Here is a 25,441-nt window from a genome sequence, read left to right as displayed (position 1 = left end):
TCACTCGTGTCACATGACATTTAGTTAATATGATGTAAACTTGGCATTTCACTCATGTCACATGACATTTACAGTTAAAATGATGTAAGCTTGGTGTTTCACTCATGTCACATGACATTTAGTTAAAATGATGTAAGCTTGGCATTTCACTCATGTAACATGACATTTACAGTTAAAATGATGTAGGCTTGGTGTTTCACTCATGTAACATGACATTTACAGTTAATATGATGTAAGCTTGGTGTTTCACTCATGTCACATGACATTTAATACATACCCTCAGACAATTTCTAATGCAAAACAAACAATTGCATAGGTGCTGTACTTAGTGGGGATCCAGAAGTAGTCAAGTTGATTATCAGTTGGAAAATAAAACAACTGAAGCAATTAAAATCATCAAGTCCATGTGTAATGTTTTCATTATGATGATTACAAACCTGTTTTTACTGCACTATGAAAGAATAGCAATGCTTATCAGTGTTCAATGTGATTGGGCAAAGGATCCTGCTGTGTTTATTGTGTCTCTGTTATTGTTAGTCTAGAGTTGAAATATTTCTAATTCTGTCTCAAAAACATAATGTCCCACGAGTGAAACATCAAGCCTACATCAATCTAGCTACATCAGTGTATTATATCGCACATGAAGTTCAGAGAATTAATGTTAGCAAGAAGTGCAGTATTGCAATTCACTAATTTCTGGCGAGTCATTCTAAAAGCATCACGCATGTACAACCAGATTTGTAAAAGCTATAATATCTACATGTATATTAATATTGATGAACGCTAACTCTGTGCTTTTTGTTTGTATGCCTGACGGTGAAAATATTTTATAAATTTTACCTACTTGTATAGTATTATGCTATGGCCATGTTGCTTTCCCAATTCAATATTTTTCTTACAGTAAAGTTACATAGATATAAACTACTAGTGTCTGTATTGTGACTTTTTGTCGAGCTTCCAACTTTAAATTTCATAATCCAAAAAATGTTAAATGAATACAATTCATGAACTTTAGACAAAGTAAAACATTCAATTTCAAATGAACCACTAGAGGGCCAGGGCTCGAAATTAACGCAGGCCCAGCAGCCTAGGGCAGCTAAATCTTCAGGCTGGACCAGACTGGACTGGTAGATTTTGCTGCAATGTTAACTCAGAATGTTTCCATCATTTTCAAAATTATACTTCAAAAATTGTTAAAAGGCACATTGCATTCCTCAAAAATACAGTAGCACAACTGTACAGTTTTTTAAAATTGTTTATCCATATGCTAGTCCATGCTAACAATAGGTATTCATTTGCTGAATCCAGTTGCCTATCCAGCCATGTTGCTATCTTTGCGATATATGCGATCATTTGGCTGTTGCTATGGGTGTGGTCATGTTGCTAGATATATTTGCATACATTTTTGAATGTTTTTGTTCACTTGTGTATGAATTCCTGTTATCTTTGCAATATATGTGATTATGTGCTAAGCAAATTTACATACATGTTTAGAATGTTTATTCAATTGTCTATTAATCCCTGTTGTTACTCTGCAATATATGTGATCATTTGGCTGTTGCTATGGGCATGGTCTTGTTGCTAGGTAAATTTACATACATTTTTTGAATATTTGTTCAATAGGGAACTTGCAAACCCACCATGTTGAATGTTACATCATGGGAAATAAATACTTATCAATTAGTATTGTAAACAATATTGTTACATTGTTTATAACCACGAATGATCAACTCATATTTAGCTTGACCAATGTGGGAGGTTTATTTCATCGGTTACTCCAGATAAGATATTACCATAACCGCAGATAATCCCATAGTCCTTTGCATCTGAGCATGCTCAGTCTGGATTGCAAGTTCCATATTGTCATCTTTGTGAAATACATGACCGTTTGGCTGTTGCTATGGGCGTGGTCATAGTTGCTAGGGATATTTGCATACATTTTTCTGAATGTTTACTCACTTGCCTCCCAGATGTTGTTATTTAACCAAAATATACTGCCATTTCAATGTTGCTAAGGGTATGGTCATGGTTGCTTGGGTCAATTGTGTCAAAATATTTTGAAGAAAATCTGCAGAATAACACTTCTAGAAACATCTCACCAAGTTTTAGTCTCGATGACCAAGTACTTTTTGAGATACAATTTTTGATCAAATTCATATTTTTTACACCTAATTTGCATAGCACTGATGATTAATATTTCTTCATCCATACATCCCTAGATGCATTACCATTAAATTTCAGCCCTATCCGTTCAGTACTTTTGGAATTAAAGACTTTTGACCAAAACGACACATTTTTAGCCTGATTTGCATATCACTGATGGGATCATCATGTCATGAACAATTCTTAATCTAAACACCCTTAAGAATGTTCCCACCAAATTTCAAACCAATCTGCCCACTTTTTTAACCAAAAATCACATTTTTTACCAAAATTCTGCACCGGTGGAAAGATAATTTTGATTTGAACAATTTCCCAACTAGACACCCATGGAAATGCACCCACCAAATATCAGGGCAATTGGTCTAGTGTTTTTTTACTTTAAGTTGTTTACACACATCCACACACACACACAGACATCCATCCACACAGACAGACAGACAGACAGACAGACAGACAGACAGACAGACAGACAGACAGACAGACAGACAGACAGACAGACACTTTATTATTACTATAGCACTAATGAACCTTATCAGTTCAGTTGTGCTCAAAAAATTAATTTCAAGGCCTGAGGGCAATCATCTGTCATGTTATGATGATGTAATTTCACCTTGTAATAATTTTGCACATTATACTAAACAGCATTACATAACGTTGTCAAGCCAAAGTCCTTTTTCAAACTTACCCTTGATGTTGGTGATTTCATTTTCTCAAAGTATTTCCTCTGTGTCTTGGCTAGTAAATGTGTACCTCCAGCAATGGCTAAAACCACAGCATCAGCTAACCTGTCTGCCTTTAAACATACTTCTACAGCGGCTTCAAAGTTACCAGCTAAAAGGGACTGACTGATGAGACCATCGGTGTCTGGAAATTAAATATAGAAACATAGGTAACCATAACCATCAAATTTGCTTCCATGGGAACTTAGTAGCAAACTAACTAAAAGACAAACTGTTGTCATTTATGAAAGTAAACAGACCATCATAGATAAAAATAGCATCAATGGCATTGTAGAACAACTGTACAGTTTTTAAAAATGTTTATCCATATGCTGATCCATGCTAGCTATAGGTGTCCAGTTGCCTATCCAACCCTGTTGCAAGATAACACAGGGTGTTCACCGTTTAAATAGGGGAGAGCTCCACTGGCTACCAGTGCAGGATAGAATCAAATATAAGCTGTTATTGCTCACTTACAAATCTCTGAATGGACTATCGCCAACCTACATATCTGACCTAATTCATTGACTTGAAGCAAACTCCCAGGACAAGTGTGAAATGTTTATTGCACGAACCCAAGTACAAACTGTTGTCGTATGGAAGATGTGCATTCTCATGTGCTGCACCCCATCTATCGAATGCATAGTCTATCAGCTAGCCCTCGGATGTTCTTCCGATAAAATACGACACACAGCCAAACAACGCTATCGAGGATGGAACATGAGAGGTCTAGCGAATGTCATCAGGATATAAATAACAGCCAATCAGAGAACCGTATTAGCGACAAGCACAAACAGAGGACAATAGCTAAATTTTCATGCATATTCATCTTTAGGAGGGGCTTGTATAAATAACCACCAATGCGTTAACTGAAATGTGTGAATGACAACGTCTACACACTCATCAAACTCACAATTACCATAAACCGATAAGCCATAGTAATGACGTAAATGTGTTTGTCAACACTTGCATGCAGAGATTCCCCGAGGTCATAGGTTATTGAATATATTAAAGTATATATATGCATAGATCATTAGATGGCCCAACCCACCACTCAATGTAATCTCATTCTCAATGGAATGTCCGGTCTGAAAATGACATTCGCTAGACTGTTCGGGCAGGTCCTCACATGCGAACTTTGTTCGCTTATAGTTATAGCATCGAAAGAAAGCCCGAACGTCTAGCAGCAAGACTATCGAATGCACTGCCATTGTTCAGTGTCTCTGAACTCTACATCGTAGTGGAAACTGGCGCTTTATAAATTCACTGATTGATTGATTGATTGATTGATTGATTGATTGATTGATACAAGACTGCAGACCATCAAGACTAACAAACACGAACTGGTTGAGTCAAGTAGCATTAGGGATAGGGATGTTTTAGTACAATTGGTATCATTAGGAATAAGGATGTTTTAGTACAGGCTATGTTAGTAACATTAGGGATAGGGATGTTTTAGTACAGGCTATGTTAGTAACATTAGGGATAGGGATGTTTTAGTACAGGCTATGTTAGTAACATTAGGGATGGGGATGTTTTACTACAGGCTATGTTAGTAACATTAGGAATAAGGATGTTTTAGTACAGGCTATGTTAGTAACATTAGGAATAAGGATGTTTTAGTACAGGCTATGTTAGTAACATTAGGGATAAGGATGTTTTAGTACAGGCTATGTTAGTAACATTAGGAATAAGGATGTTTTAGTACAGGCTATGTTAGTAACATTAGGAATAAGGATGTTTTAGTACAGGCTATGTTAGTAACATTAGGGATAGGGATGTTTTAGTACAGGCTATGTTAGTAACATTAGGGATAGGGATGTTTTAGTACAGGCTATGTTAACATTAGGGATAGGGATGTTTTAGTACAGGCTATGTTAACATTAGGGATAGGGATGTTTTAGTACAGGCTATGTTAGTAACATTAGGGATAGGGATGTTTTAGTACAGGCTATGTTAGTAACATTAGGGATAGGGATGTTTTAGTACAGGCTATGTTAGTAACATTAGGGATAGGGATGTTTTAGTACAGGCTATGTTAGTAACATTAGGGATGGGGATGTTTTACTACAGGCTATGTTAGTAACATTTGGGATAGGGATGTTTTAGTACAGGCTATGTTAGTAACATTAGGAATAAGGATGTTTTAGTACAGGCTATGTTAGTAACATTAGGGATAGGGATGTTTTAGTACAGGCTATGTTAGTAACATTAGGGATAAGGATGTTTTAGTACAGGCTATGTTAGTAACATTAGGAATAAGGATGTTTTAGTACAGGCTATGTTAGTAACATTAGGAATAAGGATGTTTTAGTACAGGCTATGTTAGTAACATTAGGGATAGGGATGTTTTAGTACAGGCTATGTTAGTAACATTAGGGATAGGGATGTTTTAGTACAGGCTATGTTAACATTAGGGATAGGGATGTTTTAGTACAGGCTATGTTAACATTAGGGATAGGGATGTTTTAGTACAGGCTATGTTAGTAACATTAGGGATAGGGATGTTTTAGTACAGGCTATGTTAGTAACATTAGGGATAGGGATGTTTTAGTACAGGCTATGTTAGTAACATTAGGGATAGGGATGTTTTAGTACAGGCTATGTTAGTGACATTGGGGATGGGGATGTTTTAGTACAGGCTATGTTAGTAACATTAGGGATAGGGATGTTTTAGTACAGGCTATGTTAGTAACATTAGGGATAAGGATGTTTTAGTACAGGCTATGTTAACATTAGGGATAGGGATGTTTTAGTACAGGCTATGTTAGTAACATTAGGGATAGGGATGTTTTAGTACAGGCTATGTTAGTAACATTAGGGATAGGGATGTTTTAGTACAGGCTATGTTAGTAACATTAGGGATAGGGATGTTTTAGTACAGGCTATGTTAGTGACATTGGGGATGGGGATGTTTTAGTACAGGCTATGTTAGTAACATTAGGGATAGGGATGTTTTAGTACAGGCTATGTTAGTAACATTAGGGATAAGGATGTTTTAGTACAGGCTATGTTAACATTAGGGATAGGGATGTTTTAGTACAGGCTATGTTAGTAACATTAGGGATAGGGATGTTTTAGTACAGGCTATGTTAGTAACATTAGGGATAGGGATGTTTTAGTACAGGCTATGTTAGTAACATTAGGGATAGGGATGTTTTAGTACAGGCTATGTTAGTGACATTGGGGATGGGGATGTTTTAGTACAGGCTATGTTAGTAACATTAGGGATAGGGATGTTTTAGTACAGGCTATGTTAGTAACATTAGGGATAAGGATGTTTTAGTACAGGCTATGTTAGTAACATTAGGGATAAGGATGTTTTAGTACAGGCTATGTTAGTAACATTAGGGATAGGGATGTTTTACTACAGGCTATGTTAGTAACATTAGGGATAGGGATGTTTTACTACAGGCTATGTTAGTAACAGTAGGGATAGGGATGTTTTAGTACAGGCTATGTTAACATTAGGGATAGGGATGTTTTAGTACAGGCTATGTTAGTAACATTAGGGATAGGGATGTTTTAGTACAGGCTATGTTAGTAACATTAGGAATAGGGATGCTTTAGTACAGGCTATGTTAGTAACATTAGGGATAGGGATGTTTTAGTACAGGCTATGTTAGTAACATTAGGGATGGGGATGTTTTAGTACAGGCTATGTTAGTAACATTAGGGATAGGGATGCTTTAGTACAGCTATGTTAGTAACATTAGGGATGGGGATGTTTTAGTACAGGCTATGTTAGTAACATTAGGGATAGGGATGTTTTAGTACAGGCTATGTTAGTAACATTAGGGATAGGGATGCTTTAGTACAGCTATGTTAGTAACATTAGGGATAGGGATGCTTTAGTACAGCTATGTTAGTAACATTAGGGATAGGGATGTTTTAGTACAGGCTATGTTAGTAACATTAGGGATAGGGATGTTTTACTACAGGCTATGTTAGTAACATTAGGGATAGGGATGTTTTACTACAGGCTATGTTAGTAACATTAGGGATAGGGATGTTTTAGTACAGGCTATGTTAGTAACATTAGGGATAGGGATGTTTTAGTACAGGCTATGTTAGTAACATTAGGGATGGGGATGTTTTAGTACAGGCTATGTTAGTAACATTAGGGATAGGGATGTTTTAGTACAGGCTATGTTAGTAACATTAGGGATAAGGATGTTTTAGTACAGGCTATGTTAGTAACATTAGGGATAGGGATGTTTTAGTACAGGCTATGTTAGTAACATTAGGGATAGGGATGTTTTAGTACAGGCTATGTTAGTAACATTAGGGATAGGGATGTTTTAGTACAGGCTATGTTAGTGACATTGGGGATGGGGATGTTTTAGTACAGGCTATGTTAGTAACATTAGGGATAGGGATGTTTTAGTACAGGCTATGTTAGTAACATTAGGGATAAGGATGTTTTAGTACAGGCTATGTTAGTAACATTAGGGATAAGGATGTTTTAGTACAGGCTATGTTAGTAACATTAGGGATAGGGATGTTTTACTACAGGCTATGTTAGTAACATTAGGGATAGGGATGTTTTAGTACAGGCTATGTTAGTAACATTAGGGATAGGGATGTTTTAGTACAGGCTATGTTAACATTAGGGATAGGGATGTTTTAGTACAGGCTATGTTAGTAACATTAGGGATAGGGATGTTTTAGTACAGGCTATGTTAGTAACATTAGGAATAGGGATGCTTTAGTACAGGCTATGTTAGTAACATTAGGGATAGGGATGTTTTAGTACAGGCTATGTTAGTAACATTAGGGATGGGGATGTTTTAGTACAGGCTATGTTAGTAACATTAGGGATAGGGATGCTTTAGTACAGCTATGTTAGTAACATTAGGGATGGGGATGTTTTAGTACAGGCTATGTTAGTAACATTAGGGATAGGGATGTTTTAGTACAGGCTATGTTAGTAACATTAGGGATAGGGATGCTTTAGTACAGCTATGTTAGTAACATTAGGGATAGGGATGTTTTAGTACAGGCTATGTTAGTAACATTAGGGATAGGGATGTTTTACTACAGGCTATGTTAACATTAGGGATAGGGATGTTTTAGTACAGGCTATGTTAGTAACATTAGGGATAGGGATGTTTTAGTACAGGCTATGTTAGTAACATTAGGAATAGGGATGTTTTAGTACAGGCTATGTTAGTAACATTAGGGATAGGGATGTTTTAGTACAGGCTATGTTAGTAACATTAGGGATAGGGATGTTTTAGTACAGGGTATGTTAGTAACATTAGGGATAGGGATGTTATAGTACAGGCTATGTTAGTAACATTAGGGATAGGGATGTTTTAGTACAGGCTATGTTAGTAACATTAGGGATAGGGATGTTTTACTACAGGCTATGTTAGTAACATTAGGGATAGGGATGTTTTAGTACAGGCTATGTTAGTAACATTAGGGATAGGGATGCTTTAGTACAGCTATGTTAGTAACATTAGGGATAGGGATGCTTTAGTACAGCTATGTTAGTAACATTAGGGATAGGGATGTTTTAGTACAGGCTATGTTAGTAACATTAGGGATAGGGATGTTTTACTACAGGCTATGTTAACATTAGGGATAGGGATGTTTTAGTACAGGCTATGTTAGTAACATTAGGGATAGGGATGTTTTAGTACAGGCTATGTTAGTAACATTAGGAATAGGGATGTTTTAGTACAGGCTATGTTAGTAACATTAGGGATAGGGATGCTTTAGTACAGCTATGTTAGTAACATTAGGGATGGGGATGTTTTAGTACAGGCTATGTTAGTAACATTAGGGATGGGGATGTTTTAGTACAGGCTATGTTAGTAACATTAGGGATAGGGATGTTTTAGTACAATTGGTAACATTAGGGATAGGGATGTTTTAGTACAGGCTATGTTAGCAACATTAGGGATAGGGATGTTTTACTACAGGCTATGTTAGTAACATTAGGGATAGGGATGCTTTAGTACAGGCTATGTTAGTAACATTAGGGATGGGGATGTTTTAGTACAGGCTATGTTAGTAACATCAGGGATGGGGATGTTTTAGTACAGGCTATGTTAGTAACATCAGGGATGGGGATGTTTTAGTACAGGCTATGTTAGTAACATTAGGGATAAGGATGTTTTACTACAGGCTATGTTAGTAACATTAGGGATAGGGATGTTTTACTACAGGCTATGTTAGTAACATTAGGGATAGGGATGTTTTAGTACAGGCTATGTTAGTAACATTAGGGATAGGGATGTTTTAGTACAGGCTATGTTAGTAACATTAGGGATGGGGATGTTTTAGTACAGGCTATGTTAGTAACATTAGGGATAGGGATGTTTTAGTACAGGCTATGTTAGTAACATTAGGGATAGGGATGTTTTACTACAGGCTATGTTAGTAACATTAGGAATAAGGAAGTTTTAGTACAGGCTATGTTAGTAACATTAGGGATAGGGATGTTTTAGTACAGGCTATGTTAGTAACATTAGGAATAGGGATGCTTTAGTACAGGCTATGTTAGTAACATTAGGGATAGGGATGTTTTAGTACAGGCTATGTTAGTAACATTAGGGATAGGGATGTTTTACTACAGGCTATGTTAGTAACATTAGGGATAGGGATGTTTTAGTACAGGGTATGTTAGTAACATTAGGGATAGGGATGTTATAGTACAGGCTATGTTAGTAACATTAGGGATAGGGATGCTTTAGTACAGGCTATGTTAGTAACATTAGGAATAGGGATGCTTTAGTACAGGCTATGTTAGTAACATTAGGGATAGGGATGTTTTAGTACAGGCTATGTTAGTAACATTAGGGATAGGGATGTTTTAGTACAGGCTATGTTAGTAACATTAGGGATGGGGATGTTTTAGTACAGGCTATGTTAGTAACATTAGGGATAGGGATGTTATAGTACAGGCTATGTTAGTAACATTAGGGATAGGGATGTTTTAGTACAGGCTATGTTAGTAACATTAGGGATAGGGATGATTTACTACAGGCTATGTTAGTAACATTAGGGATAGGGATGTTTTAGTAAAGGCTATGTTAGTAACATTAGGGATAGGGATGTTTTAGTACAGGCTATGTTAGTAACATTAGGGATAGGGATGTTTTACTACAGGCTATGTTAGTAACATTAGGGATAGGGATGTTTTACTACAGGCTATGTTAGTAACATTAGGGATAGGGATGTTTTAGTAAAGGCTATGTTAGTAACATTAGGGATAGGGATGATTTACTACAGGCTATGTTAGTAACATTAGGGATAGGGATGTTTTAGTAAAGGCTATGTTAGTAACATTAGGGATAGGGATGTTTTAGTACAGGCTATGTTAGTAACATTAGGGATAGGGATGTTTTACTACAGGCTATGTTAGTAACATTAGGGATAGGGATGTTTTACTACAGGCTATGTTAGTAACATTAGGGATAGGGATGTTTTAGTACAGGCTATGTTAGTAACATTAGGGATGGGGATGTTTTAGTACAGGCTATGTTAGTAACATTAGGGATAGGGATGTTTTAGTACAGGCTATGTTAGTAACATTAGGGATAGGGATGTTTTACTACAGGCTATGTTAGTAACATTAGGAATAAGGATGTTTTAGTACAGGCTATGTTAGTAACATTAGGGATAGGGATGTTTTACTACAGGCTATGTTAGTAACATTAGGGATAGGGATGTTTTAGTACAGGCTATGTTAGTAACATTAGGGATAGGGATGTTTTACTACAGGCTATGTTAGTAACATTAGGGATAGGGATGTTTTAGTACAGGCTATGTTAGTAACATTAGGGATAGGGATGTTTTAGTACAGGCTATGTTAGTAACATTAGGGATAGGGATGTTTTAGTACAGGCTATGTTAGTAACATTAGGGATGGGGATGTTTTAGTACAGGCTATGTTAGTAACATTAGGGATGGGGATGTTTTAGTACAGGCTATGTTAGTAACATTAGGGATAGGGATGTTTTAGTACAGGCTATGTTAGTAACATTAGGGATAGGGATGATTTAGTACAGGCTATGTTAGTAACATTAGGGATAGGGATGTTTTAGTACAGGCTATGTTAGTAACATTAGGGATGGGGATGTTTTAGTACAGGCTATGTTAGTAACATTAGGGATGGGGATGTTTTACTACAGGCTATGTTAGTAACATTAGGGATAGGGATGTTTTACTACAGGCTATGTTAGTAACATTAGGGATGGGGATGTTTTAGTACAGGCTATGTTAGTAACATTAGGGATAGGGATGTTTTAGTACAGGCTATGTTACTAACATTAGGGATGGGGATGTTTTAGTACAGGCTATGTTAGTAACATTAGGGATAGGGATGTTTTAGTACAGGTTATGTTAGTAACAGGAATAGGGATGTTTTAGTACAGGCTATGTTAGTAACATTAGGGATAGGGATGTTTTAGTACAGGTTATGTTAGTAACAGGAATAGGGATGTTTTAGTACAGGCTATGTTTAAGCAATAAACCACCCCCTGGGGATGGTATACCAAGAGGTTTTGACCAGTGAACGAAATATATGCACGAGCGATAGCGAGTGCATATATTGAGTTCACTGGTCAAAACCGAGTGGTATACCTTCCCCAGGGGTGGTTTATCGCTATTATATTATACCAGTATATTGAAAATATCGGAAACAAGATAAGAAATAACGTTTTCTCGTTTCATATGCGCCTCTGTGTCTAATTTGCATAACAATAACGCTGCTTTTCAAGACAGCTGATCTTGGCCTCAATGTGAACGTCGTGCAGCGACTGGATTTATTTTATCTGCTCGTCGTTTCTAGTGATAATCTGTACATTGATCGGCTCATTAAAAGTGCACAGTGATGAATAAACAACCTGTTTGACTCAAGGTATAAACTTGAAGTGGTTTATTGAATACAGCGTGCTTCGATCGTTCCCGGCTGAATTCGCGACTCGGTGAAATGATGATAGACAGGTTGATATTTACAATGTATTTATACTGGAAGTTACGTCAGTAGATTTTCAGGTTTGAGGATTTCCCTCTCGGATTGATGACTGATACTCTAGGACAGGATCCCAGACAAATTTCTATTTAGATTAATGGTAAGTCGGCCAGTGTAACCTCTTTCACTTGCTTCATTTTTATGACAGGACAGGACAGCTCACCAATGTTTCCACTCCAGCCGCGCCGAGGCTGGGCTGGGACCGATCTCGTGCATGCCTTGCGCTATAGCGCCTTGACCTTAGTACATGTAGTAGGCGATGGTTTGAACAAATACGCGATGACTGGGTTGCTCTCGAAATTTCCTTCATAATTTCTCATAAAATATTGTCTCATTGAGAGAAAATCCTCCTCTGACAATTCGAAGAGTTCACTATCAGTATCTATTGACTACAACTCAACGCTCGTAGACGAACAAAATTTGGACGCGTGCCAGCAGTGCATTATCGTACCAGCAGTGCATTATCATTCGTTTTAGACGCGCTAGTTCGATGTCTAGACCAATCAGATCCCTCGATTTCCACCATCAATATACTGGTATAATATAATGATAGATAAATGCTTGTTAGAGGCTTTATCCATTGTATCCAATGCAACATTGTTGCCACCTGAACAGATCATGGAAATCTTGGCGTAAATGTAATGTCCTTCAGGTGAGTCCCTTCAGTGTTTGTTGATATTTATTTTCACAACTGTGGATGCTAGTTAACTGAATACAGAAAGATCAAATATGAAGTGAGATACAGTCAAACCTGTCTTAGCGTTCACCCTGACAGAGCGGTCACCTTCTCTAAGCGGTCACTTTGTGACAGTCCCGTGCAATTTTACATGTCAATGACACTTGATAGAATGGCCACCTCTTTAACGCAGTCAGCGGCCACCTATTACCGGCCCAATTTGGTAATTATACCGTGTATAACGGTCGGTATCTTTGAGTTGAAACTCTCAATTGAAATAGAAAGTTGTCAGAGTTTTGTTTTGTTTTGTTTTATCGCCGTATCGGTGTGAAAACACACACCTCCTTTGGTTAACAATAGGCACTGCACTACGGAAACAAGACAATGACGTAGTTCTTTCATGTTATTCACTACGGCCACACTGGGGGCATCACCCTGTAACATCAAACAGGGTGACCGTACCGCCAATAGACCCACAGTTATGTCAACGATACCCGTTAACACTTGCTGCAGTGCCGATAGGAGTCAGAAAATATACTGTACAAAGAAACATCAAAGTACAATTGACAGGTCGTAGGAAACTGCAAAATTACTTCTAGAATGTATGCAAAGCAGAGTTGTCATTGAATTGTAAATACATTGTACATTGTATGCAAAGCAGAGTTGTCATTGAATTGTAAATACATGTACATTGTATGCAAAGCAGAGTTGTCATTGAATTGTAAGTACATGTACATTGTATGCAAAGCAGAGTTGTCATTGAATTGTAAATACATGTACATTGTATGCAAAGCAGAGTTGTCATTGAATTGTAAATACATTGTACATGTATGCAAAACAGAGTTGTCATTGAATTGTAAATACATGTACATGTATGCAAAGCAGAGTTGTCATTGAATTGTAAATACATGTACATTGTATGCAAAGCAGAGTTGTCATTGAATTGTAAATACATGTACATTGTATGCAAAACAGAGTTGTCATTGAATTGTAAATACATGTACATGTATTTTTGATGTGAGATTAAATAATTAGTTTTTAAACCCTTAATATTATGTTGTATTTAGTTTGTGTCTCCACTTCTCTTAACTTCTAAATGTTTTGGCCACCCGATTACAAAAACAACCAACTGTCTATAGAAAGGTCACCTCTCTATAGTGGCCACATTTTGTTGGTCCCTTGGCTGACCACTATTCACAGGTTTGACTGTACCCTGTTTGGCAAGCAGAGTAAATAAAGTAAATCAGTACGTACCTTTGTCAGTTGAGATTGGGAATGGTGATTGTGACCTAGAGTCCTCTGTCTTCTTGCCTGCATGGATTTCTACAGGTCCCTGAGATGCAATCACATCAAATGCTGCAGCTGCATCGCTATCTGGAGTCTACAGAGATACAGGTTGTGAATGTGTGAAATAAAACTATCAAACGGACGATCACACAATGTCATACAAACCCAATAAACGAACTTGGCTCATTTAACTAACCAGAAACCTAGTACTGTATATCACATTAACAATAACTTATCAGAAACCTAGCACTGTATATCACATTAACAATAACTTATCAGACATCTAGTACTGTATATCACATTAACAATAACTTATCAGACATCTAGTACTGTATATCACATTAACAATAACTTATCAGAAACCTAGTACTGTATATCACATTAACAATAACTTATCAGAAACCTAGTACTGTATATCACATTAACAATAACTTATCAGACATCTAGTACTGTATATCACATTAACAATAACTTATCAGAAACCTAGCACTGTATATCACATTAACAATAACTTATCAGACATCTAGTACTGTATATCACATTAACAATAACTTATCAGAAACCTAGTACTGTATATCACATTAACAATAACTTATCAGACATCTAGTACTGTATATCACATTAACAATAACTTATCAGACATCTAGTACTGTATATCACATTAACAATAACTTATCAGACATCTAGTACTGTATATCACATTAACAATAACTTATCAGAAACCTAGTACTGTATATCACATTAACAATAACTTATCAGACATCTAGTACTGTATATCACATTAACAATAACTTATCAGAAACCTAGTACTGTATATCACATTAACAATAACTTATCAGACATCTAGTACTGTATATCACATTAACAATAACTTATCAGAAACCTAGTACTGTATATCACATTAACAATAACTTATCAGACATCTAGTACTGTATATCACATTAACAATAACTTATCAGACATCTAGTACTGTATATCACATTAACAATAACTTATCAGAAACCTAGCACTGTATATCACATTAACAATAACTTATCAGACATCTAGTACTGTATATCACATTAACAATAACTTATCAGACATCTAGTACTGTATATCACATTAACAATAACTTATCAGAAACCTAGTACTGTATATCACATTAACAATAACTTATCAGACATCTAGTACTGTATATCACATTAACAATAACTTATCAGAAACCTAGTACTGTATATCACATTAACAATAACTTATCAGAAACCTAGCACTGTATATCACATTAACAATAACTTATCAGAAACCTAGCACTGTATATCACATTAACAATAACTTATCAGACATCTAGTACTGTATATCACATTAACAATAACTTATCAGACATCTAGTACTGTATATCACATTAACAATAACTTATCAGACATCTAGTACTGTATATCACATTAACAATAACTTATCAGACATCTAGTACTGTATATCACATTAACAATAACTTATCAGAAACCTAGTACTGTATATCACATTAACAATAACTTATCAGAAACCTAGTACTGTATATCACATTAACAATAACTTATCAGACATCTAGTACTGTATATCACATTAACAATAACTTATCAGAAACCTAGCACTGTATATCACATTAACAATAACTTATCAGACATCTAGTACTGTATATCACATTAACAATAACTTATCAGAAACCTAGTACTGTATATCACATTAACAATAACTTATCAGACATCTAGTACTGTATATCACATTAACAATAACTTATCAGACATCTAGTACTGTATATCACATTAACAATAACTTATCAGACATCTAGTACTGTATATCACATTAACAATAACTTATCAGACATCTAGTACTGTATATCACATTAACAATAACTTATCAGACATCTAGTACTGTATATCACATTAACAATAACTTATCAGAAACCTAGCACTGTATATCACATTAACAATAACTTATCAGAAACCTAGTACTGTATATCACATTAACAATAACTTATCAGACATCTAGTACTGTATATCACATTAACAATAACTTATCAGACATCTAGTACTGTATATCACATTAACAATAACTTATCAGAAACCTAGCACTGTATATCACATTAACAATAACTTATCAGACATCTAGTACTGTATATCACATTAACAATAACTTATCAGAAACCTAGCACTGTATATCACATTAACAATAACTTATCAGACATCTAGTACTGTATATCACATTAACAATAACTTATCAGACATCTAGTACTGTATATCACATTAACAATAACTTATCAGAAACCTAGCACTGTATACCACATTAACAATAACTTATCAGAAACCTAGCACTGTATATCACATTAACAATAACTTATCAGACATCTAGTACTGTATATCACATTAACAATAACTTATCAGACATCTAGTACTGTATATCACATTAACAATAACTTATCAGACATCTAGTACTGTATATCACATTAACAATAACTTATCAGAAACCTAGTACTGTATATCACATTAACAATAACTTATCAGACATCTAGTACTGTATATCACATTAACAATAACTTATCAGAAACCTAGTACTGTATATCACATTAACAATAACTTATCAGAAACCTAGCACTGTATATCACATTAACAATAACTTATCAGACATCTAGTACTGTATATCACATTAACAATAACTTATCAGAAACCTAGCACTGTATATCACATTAACAATAACTTATCAGAAACCTAGCACTGTATATCACATTAACAATAACTTATCAGACATCTAGTACTGTATATCACATTAACAATAACTTATCAGACATCTAGCACTGTATATCACATTAACAATAACTTATCAGACATCTAGCACTGTATATCACATTAACAATAACTTATCAGAAACCTAGCACTGTATATCACATTAACAATAACTTATCAGAAACCTAGCACTGTATATCACATTAACAATAACTTATCAGAAACCTAGCACTGTATATCACATTAACAATAACTTATCAGAAACCTAGCACTGTATATCACATTAACAATAACTTATCAGACATCTAGTACTGTATATCACATTAACAATAACTTATCAGACATCTAGTACTGTATATCACATTAACAATAACTTATCAGAAACCTAGCACTGTATATCACATTAACAATAACTTATCAGAAACCTAGCACTGTATATCACATTAACAATAACTTATCAGACATCTAGTACTGTATATCACATTAACAATAACTTATCAGACATCTAGTACTGTATATCACATTAACAATAACTTATCAGACATCTAGTACTGTATATCACATTAACAATAACTTATCAGACAACTAAGTAGTAAAAACAGAACCTTTTATCATTGAAGGCTATCAGGTTTTCAAAATGTGGTTAGAAGGGTGAAAATGTAGTTCAGTGATTGCATTGATGCAAGACCCCCTCCCCACTAAACAAAGATCACATTGGTGCAAGACCCCCTCCCCACTAAACAAGTCATTGAGAATGACATAGTCCCCGCTATAATTGGGTTTTAAGGAATTATCACTACTCTGATCACGCAACAACATTTGTGAACCTAAAACAAACAGACTTAGATATGTTGTGTGTGCTTGTTGGACATGGAATATGCCTCCAACAATAAAGGATTGGTTGGGTATGGGGGATCATATCACGATGAAAATGGAGTCTGAGTTATGGCTTTGGACATGGAAAATTCACAAACAAAATGGCTGCCAGGCAGCCATATTGGATCGTATCACGACGAAAATGGATATGCACATGTATGTCATAGAATACTCTCCTAATACCAACTTTAAATGAGATCTGTTCAAGCATGTCTGAGTTATGGCTTTGGACATGAAAATTCGCAAACAAAATGGCTGCCAGGCAGCCATATTGGATCGTATCACAACGAAAATGGATATGCACATGTATGTCATAGAACACTGTCCTAATACCAACTTTGAATGAGATCTGTTTAAGCATGTCTGAGTTATGGCTTTGGACATGGAAAATTCACAAACAAAATGGCTGGCAGGCAGCCATATTGGATCGTATCACGACGAAAATGGACATACACATGTATGTCATAGAACACTGTCCTAATGCCAACTTTGAATGAGATCTGTTCAAGCATGTCTGAGTTATGGCTTTGGACATGAAAATTCACAAACAAAATGGCTACCAGGCAGCCATATTGGATCGTATCACAATGAAAAAGGATATGCACATGTATGTCATAGAACACTGTCCTAATACCAACTTTGAATGAGATCTGTTCAAGCATGTCTGAGTTATTGGTTTGGACATGAAAATTCACAAAAAAAATGGCTGCTAGGCGGCCATATTGGATCGTATCATGACAACAATGAATATGCACATGTATGTCATAGAACACTGTCCTAATACCAACTTTGAATGAGATCTGTTAAAGCATGTCTGAGTTATCGCTCTAGACAGGGAAAATTCGCAAACAAAATGGTTGCTAGGCGGCCATATTGGATCGTATCATAAAACAAATTGACGTGCATATGTATGCCATAGTATGTTGCCCCTGTACCAAGTTTGAAAAAATCGGTCCAGGCATCTCCAAGAAACAGCTGCGGACGGACGCGGACGGACGGAAGGACGGACGGACGGACGGACGGACAGACGGAACCCAATCCATAAGTCCCCGTTCCGGACTTCATCCGCGGGGACTAACAAAAGATCACATTGATGCCAGACCCCCTTCCCCACTAAACAAAGATCACATTGATGCAAGACCCCCTCCCCACTATACAAAGATCACACTGATGCCAGACCCTCTCTCCCACTAAACAAAGATCACACTGATGCCAGACCCTCTCTCCCACTAAACAAAGATCACATTGATGCCAGACCCCCTTCCCCACGAAACAAAGATCACATTGATGCCAGACCCCGTCCCCACTATACAAAGATCACACTGATGCCAGACCCTCTCTCCCACTAAACAAAGATCACACTGATGCAAGACCCTCTCTCCCCACTAAACAAAGATCACACTGATGCCAGACCCTCTCTCCCACTAAACAAAGATCACATTGATGCAAGACCCTCTCTCCACTAAACAAAGATCACACTGATGCCAGATCCTCTCTCCCACTAAACAAAGATCACACTGATGCCAGACCCTCTCTCCCACTAAACAAAGATCACATTGATGCCAGACCCTCTCTCCCACTAAACAAACAAAGTTCAGTTACTGAGGTTGTGCGACATTTTGCAATTGTCCCTAATGGATAGGTAATGTCATACTTAGATTTGGTGATACATGTACTGACATGATAAGTGTTTTCATGACGGATGGTAAGTAGGTAAAAATCCCAGTAAAGTTCCCAGTCATTTTACCAGGGTTCCCTACAAGTGTTTTATTAAGGGTGGCAAGTAGGTAACATCTACCTGAGTTCCCCAGTCATTTTACCAGGGTTCCCCACCAGTGTTTTGTTAAGGGTGGTAAGAGGGTAAAATCTACCTGAGTTCCCCAGTCATTTTACCAGGGTTCCCTACAAGTGTTTTATTAAGAGTGGCAAGTAGGTAACATCTAACTGAGTTCCCCAGTCATTTTACCAGGTTCCCTATCAGTGTTTTTGCTAAAGATGGTAAGTAGGTAAAAATCTACCTAAGTTCCCCAGTCATTTTACCAGGGTTCCCTACCAGTGTTTTATTAAGAGTGGCAAGTAGGTAACATCTAACTGAGTTCCCCAGTCATTTTACCAGGTTCCCTATCAGTGTTTTTGCTAAAGATGGTAAGTAGGTAAAAATCTACCTGATTCCACAGTCATTTTACCAGGGTTCCCTACCAGTGTTTTATTAAGAGTGGCAAGTAGGTAAGATCTACCTGAGTTCCCCAGTCATTTTACCAGGGTTCCCTACTAGTATTTTTGTTACGGGTGTTAAGTGGGTAAAATCTACCCGAGTTCCCCAGGGTTCACCACAACATTATGGTGTAGTGTATAAGGAAGACGTCAGTTTTACCCCTTCAGGACTCCCTCACCTCAGCAAATGCATTGTTCAGATGATGTTATTCACTGACATAATGATAACATATATTGACATGATGTCATCTATTGACATGATGTCATCAACTGATATAATGATGTCATCTACTGATATAATAATGTCATCTACTGATACGCCATCTACTGATAATGATGTCATCTACTGATATAATGATGTCATCTACTGATAATGATGTCATCTACTGATATAATAATGTCATCTACTGATATAATGTCGTCTACTGATACGCCATCTACTGATAATGATGTCATCTACTGATATAATGATGTCATCTACTGATATAATGTCGTCTACTGATAATGATGTCATCTACTGATAATGATGTCATCTATTGATATAATAATGTCATCTACTGATAATGATGTCATCTACTGATATAATGTCATCTACTGATAATGATGTCATCTACTGATAATGATGTCATCTACTGATATAATGATGTCATCTACTGATATAATGATGTCATCTACTGATATAATGATGTCATCTACTGATATAATGATGTCATCTACTGATAATGATGTCATCCACTGATATAATGATGTCATCTACTAATCTTACCATAAACAAATTAACATATGGTTTGATGTAACAACAGCCACAATACCTTACCTTAGAACCAATACTGGGTGTATTTTGTCCACTGCCTAGTAAAGCATCTGATGATTTCCCGTCTGCTGCAAGAAGTTCCATTTTTTGTGCCAACTCTGTGGCATCAATACCACCATCAGTTCCATTAGCTATTGTCACTGGTTCACCTATGGCTGTGGCTACTTTTTTACTTAATTCACGGGGATCATAGCCTAGTAGCGAAAGAAAACGTTCTCTTGAATCCTTTTCAAAGTTAACCTAAAATATGGAGTGGGGAAAAATGAAATATACACAGTAAATATTTAAAGGTGGTTGTTATATGTGGAAATTCTGCTACAAAATATTTGCAATGGTGAAAAGTGTCACTTCATAAAATACTATATGTTCACAAAATCATTTTGATTTGAAGAACTGGGTTTTGAAGTATTTACTCTTCAATACATCATAAAAAACCTATTTAGCTGTCAAGTCTAAGATCATAGTAAAACATCATACAAAAACTTAATACATTTTTAATCATCTACTGGTCAGCTAGTAGAGAGGGGTAAAATAAGTGTATCACTACACAGTCCCTTCCCTAGTTTATATTTGTATTAATGGTACAATCACTCATTACACTTTTTGTGTTTGCTTCCTTCAAGGATTGTTGTGCACTCCCTTGTGGCAAAAAAACTATCAACATCCTTCATTTATTCTGGGTACATGGTAATAACTAACGTTCTCACCACAGTCAACCAAGAAATAGTGTGCCAGGGACCTGTATGACTACAGGCATTTACATGCTAAGATTGACAAGCCATTGAGAATGACATAGTCCCCGCTATGATTGGGTTTTAAGGAATTAGCACTACTCTGATCACGCAACAACACTTGTGAACCTAAATCAAACAGACTTAGATATGTTGTGTCTGCTTGTCGGACATGGAACATGCCTACAACAATAAAGGATTGGTCGGGTATGGGGGATCATATCAATATGAAAATGGATATGCACATGTATGTCATAGAACACTGTCCTAATACCAACTTTGAATGAGATCTGTTCAAGCATGTCTGAGTTATGGCTTTGGACATGGAAAATTTGCAAACAAAATGGCTGCCAGGCAGCCATATTGGATCGTATCACAATGAAAATGGATATGCACATGTATGTCATAGAACACTGTCCTAATACCAACTTTGAATGAGATCTGTTCAAGCATGTCTAAGTTATGGCTTTGGACATGAAAATTCACAAACAAAATGGCTGCCAGGCGGCCATATTGGATCGTATCATGACAACAATGAATATGCACATATATGCCATAGAACACTGTCCTAATACCAACTCTGAATGAGATCTGTGTGAGCATGTCTGAGTTATGGCTTTAGACAGGGAAAATTCGCAAACAAAATGGCTGCTAGGCGGCCATATTGGATCGTATCATAAAACAAATTGACGTGCATATGTATGCCATAGCATGTTGCCCCTGTACCAAGTTTGAAAAAAATCGGTACAGGCATCTCCAAGAAACGGCTGCGGACGGACGGACGGACGGACGGACGGACGGACGGACGGACGCACGGACGGACAGACGGAACCCAATCCATAAGTCCCCGTTCCGGACTTCGTCCGCGGGGACTAAAAAAAATCTACCAGTGTTCTCCCCAGTTTAGAGCAAAGGCACAGTGCAAATACCATGCTTGCCACCTAGGCCATCATGCTTGACAAGTTTCTGCCTTGCTTCAAAAGTGTTCTACCATCCTTGAGATTTCATTGAATGACAAAATCATAATAATACTTTCATATGAAGAGAAATGACTGATCACCAATGTATATGTATGTATGTGTTAAAATAAACATGTCACTGTTTGTTCAAGTGTTGAAGACATGCATATTATATGCCAATCACTATGCAAACCAATATGCAAATTACCATGCTATTCATATGCAAATGAATATGCAAATAAGCCACCATCCTTGCAATCTATCCCGGGGTTAACACTGTCTGCCCTTCAGTAAATGGAGGATCAAGTTGATACTATAGAGAGGTTTAGATGCACATATTTACAAGTACTAGACGTGTAGTGTCATAGTCACAGGATTTGGTTTAGATGCACGTATTTACTAGTACTAGACGTGTAGTGTCATAGTCACAGGATTTGGTTTAGATGCACATATTTACAAGTACTAGACGTGTAGTGTCACAGGATTTGTATCAGACGATGCTACATCAAAATGGCAGTCTACACGTTGCTGTAAATATGTGATGGCTTTTGTCATTTTTCTTCTATTAAATGTAGCATTTTTTTATATCAAGTTCAGAAGCATAACTAAACTAATTCATCGTTTTTTTTCCTTTGGGTAGTTGCAGGAAAAATGGCAAAAATACTGACATGTTTGGAAAACAAAGTCATGTGTTAATGCGATAATGTTCCTGTATGTATACACATTCTAACGCGCATCTAAACCTCTCTAATAAATACGATACCTTGAGAAAATTCCAGAGTCTTGATTCCAATTCATTTGTTGCATTGTTTATCTTCATGTTACAGAAGTCAGCATAATTTCCATTTTGTAAAGTAGCTTCTAGTTGAGAAGATCGTTTCAGTAAATCTTGTTCGGTGACAACTTGACTGATACAAACTTGTCTTGTCACTCTCTGCTGTTGTTGAGGTATCTGCTTCACACACTTGAATGTCACTAGTTTACCACCAAACTGTAACCAGACAACCAACCAAACAAACAAGACAGATAGGATTATATGAACATGGAGGGTGCTGTTGTCAAAATGCTATAATGTTACTCTGTTGCTGTCAAACCAAGTGTATAATATGTCATATTCCAGTGACTGCAGGTACACATCACAAGATGGCACCCAAGACTGATCAAAGTGTGATGTCAAATGTTTGTCATGACCATTGATCGTTTGACCATAGGGAAAAGGACAAATGATCAATTTTGTTCTCACGATTTTCAGGATTTCTAATTATTTTCTGTATATTTCAAATAAAGTTTTAAATACTGTTTCCTCACACTGTTTTTTTCCTTCTATTTCCTACCTGATATCACTGTCTTATCAGAGTTTATCAGCTTTGCATTAATTAGTAGCTTGCTAGAACAAACTCACTATTTGCCCAAATTAACGCATTATGCCGTAAGTGTAAACATCCACTGATCCAACTAATGGAGGTAACACGGAAAGGGGAGCAACTCCAAAGGGACATGTCCAGAAATTTGTAAAGAAATCAACTTTCGAATGGTACAATCCTGACAAGACCAGTATCTATGTGTTATTAACCCTAATCCTAACATTACCAGTATCTATGTGTTCTTAACCCTAATCCTAACATTACCAGTATCAATGTGTTATTAACCCTAATCCTAACATTACCAGTATCAATGTGTTATTAACCCTAATCCTAACATTACCAGTATCTATGTGTTATTAACCCTAATCCTAACATTACCAGTATCAATGTGTTATTAACCCTAATCCTAACATTACCAGTATCTATGTGTTCTTAACCCTAATCCTGACATTACCAGTATCTATGTGTTCTTAACCCTAATCCTAACATGACCAGTATCTATGTGTTCTTAACCCTAATCCTGACATTACCAGTATCTATGTGTTCTTAACCCTAATCCTGACATTACCAGTATCTATGTGTTATTAACCCTAATCCTGACATTACCAGTATCTATGTGTTCTTAACCCTAATCCTAACATTACCAGTATCAATGTGTTATTAACCCTAATCCTAACATTACCAGTATCTATGTGTTCTTAACCCTAATCCTAACATTACCAGTATCAATGTGTTATTAACCCTAATCCTAACATTACCAGTCTCTATGTGTTCTTAACCCTAATCCTGACATTACCAGTATCTATGTGTTCTTAACCCTAATCCTGACATTACCAGTATCTATGTGTTCTTAACCCTAATCCTGACATTACCAGTCTCTATGTGTTCTTAACCCTAATCCTGACATTACCAGTATCTATGTGTTCTTAACCCTAATCCTGACATTACCAGTATCTATGTGTTCTTAACCCTAATCCTGACATGACCAGTATCTATGTGTTCTTAACCCTAATCCTGACATTACCAGTATCTATGTGTTCTTAACCCTAATCCTGACATTACCAGTATCTATGTGTTCTTAACCCTAATCCTGACATTACCAGCATCTATGTGTTCTTAACCCTAATCCTAACATTACCAGTATCTATGTGTTCTTAACCCTAATCCTGACATTACCAGTCTCTAGCCATGTTGTCGAAATGCAACGTAGTTTGATCGGTAAACACCGTCGTCAAAGCGTTCACACGCTACGTTTGGAGGAATTTGCGTCGGCGCACCGTTGCAGGTCCAGCTGTTTACGCCGGCGTTAATCTCCGCCATTGTAGCAATGCTGTCAACTGTTCTGACACGTTTTTTCCGAGTGTTGACATAAATTGATATAAACAACGTTGTCGACACCGTCGAAAAGGCTCTAGTGAGAACGACCCTTCTATGTGTTCTTAACCCTAGTCCTAACATGACCAGTCTGTCTGTGTGTGTTCTTAAAAGACCATTACAGTAGACTAGTGGTTAGACATGTTTTGATTACTGGTAGTCACTTATAAATCAGTACAGCAGGAATGCAAAAAATTAGTGGTAATATTGAGTTTGCTGTGTTTATGCTACAATACTCCACCATTCTGGTCCTCACATCTAGTGACAAAAATGGCACAAACAGCATTCCTAGTGGCCAAGCCATGAAACATTTCAGCTTTCCCTTAACTGGAATATGGCATATTAAGTACCTTAACATAGATTGGTATATTTAGGATTTAATTGTGTGCACATAGTGGCAGCACAGATATGTTGTGCCATTACAGGTCTGTGTCTTGGGTACTGATCAATACAATTTGTTCAACAGTTAGAGGAAAATGTCAATACATCATGTTCCAGTTATCGGAAATTTAGGAGACTATATAAGTTATCATTAAATAT

The 25,441-nt window shown here is 36.6% G+C and overlaps 1 protein-coding gene across 3 annotated transcripts in view; it reads right to left on the bottom strand.

The window, feature by feature from the left end:
• LOC144452351 (protein transport protein Sec31A-like) overlaps positions 1-25,441 on the bottom strand; it is a 68,367-nt gene that overhangs the window by 20,276 nt on the left and 22,650 nt on the right. For all 3 annotated transcript variants that reach the window (XM_078143439.1, XM_078143440.1, XM_078143438.1), the window contains exons 10-13: positions 22,927-23,154; positions 20,477-20,713; positions 13,799-13,925; positions 2,849-3,027 (exon numbers count right to left, since the gene is read on the bottom strand). In XM_078143439.1, the coding sequence (XP_077999565.1) occupies positions 2,849-3,027; positions 13,799-13,925; positions 20,477-20,713; positions 22,927-23,154 (771 nt within the window). The remainder of the gene's footprint in view (positions 1-2,848; positions 3,028-13,798; positions 13,926-20,476; positions 20,714-22,926; positions 23,155-25,441) is intronic.

Source organism: Glandiceps talaboti, chromosome 22, assembly GCF_964340395.1.
Source record: "Glandiceps talaboti chromosome 22, keGlaTala1.1, whole genome shotgun sequence".
NCBI classification, from domain to species: domain Eukaryota; kingdom Metazoa; phylum Hemichordata; class Enteropneusta; family Spengelidae; genus Glandiceps; species Glandiceps talaboti.
Note: the sequence above shows the minus strand (reverse complement) of the source record. Positions and strands in the feature narration are given on the sequence as shown.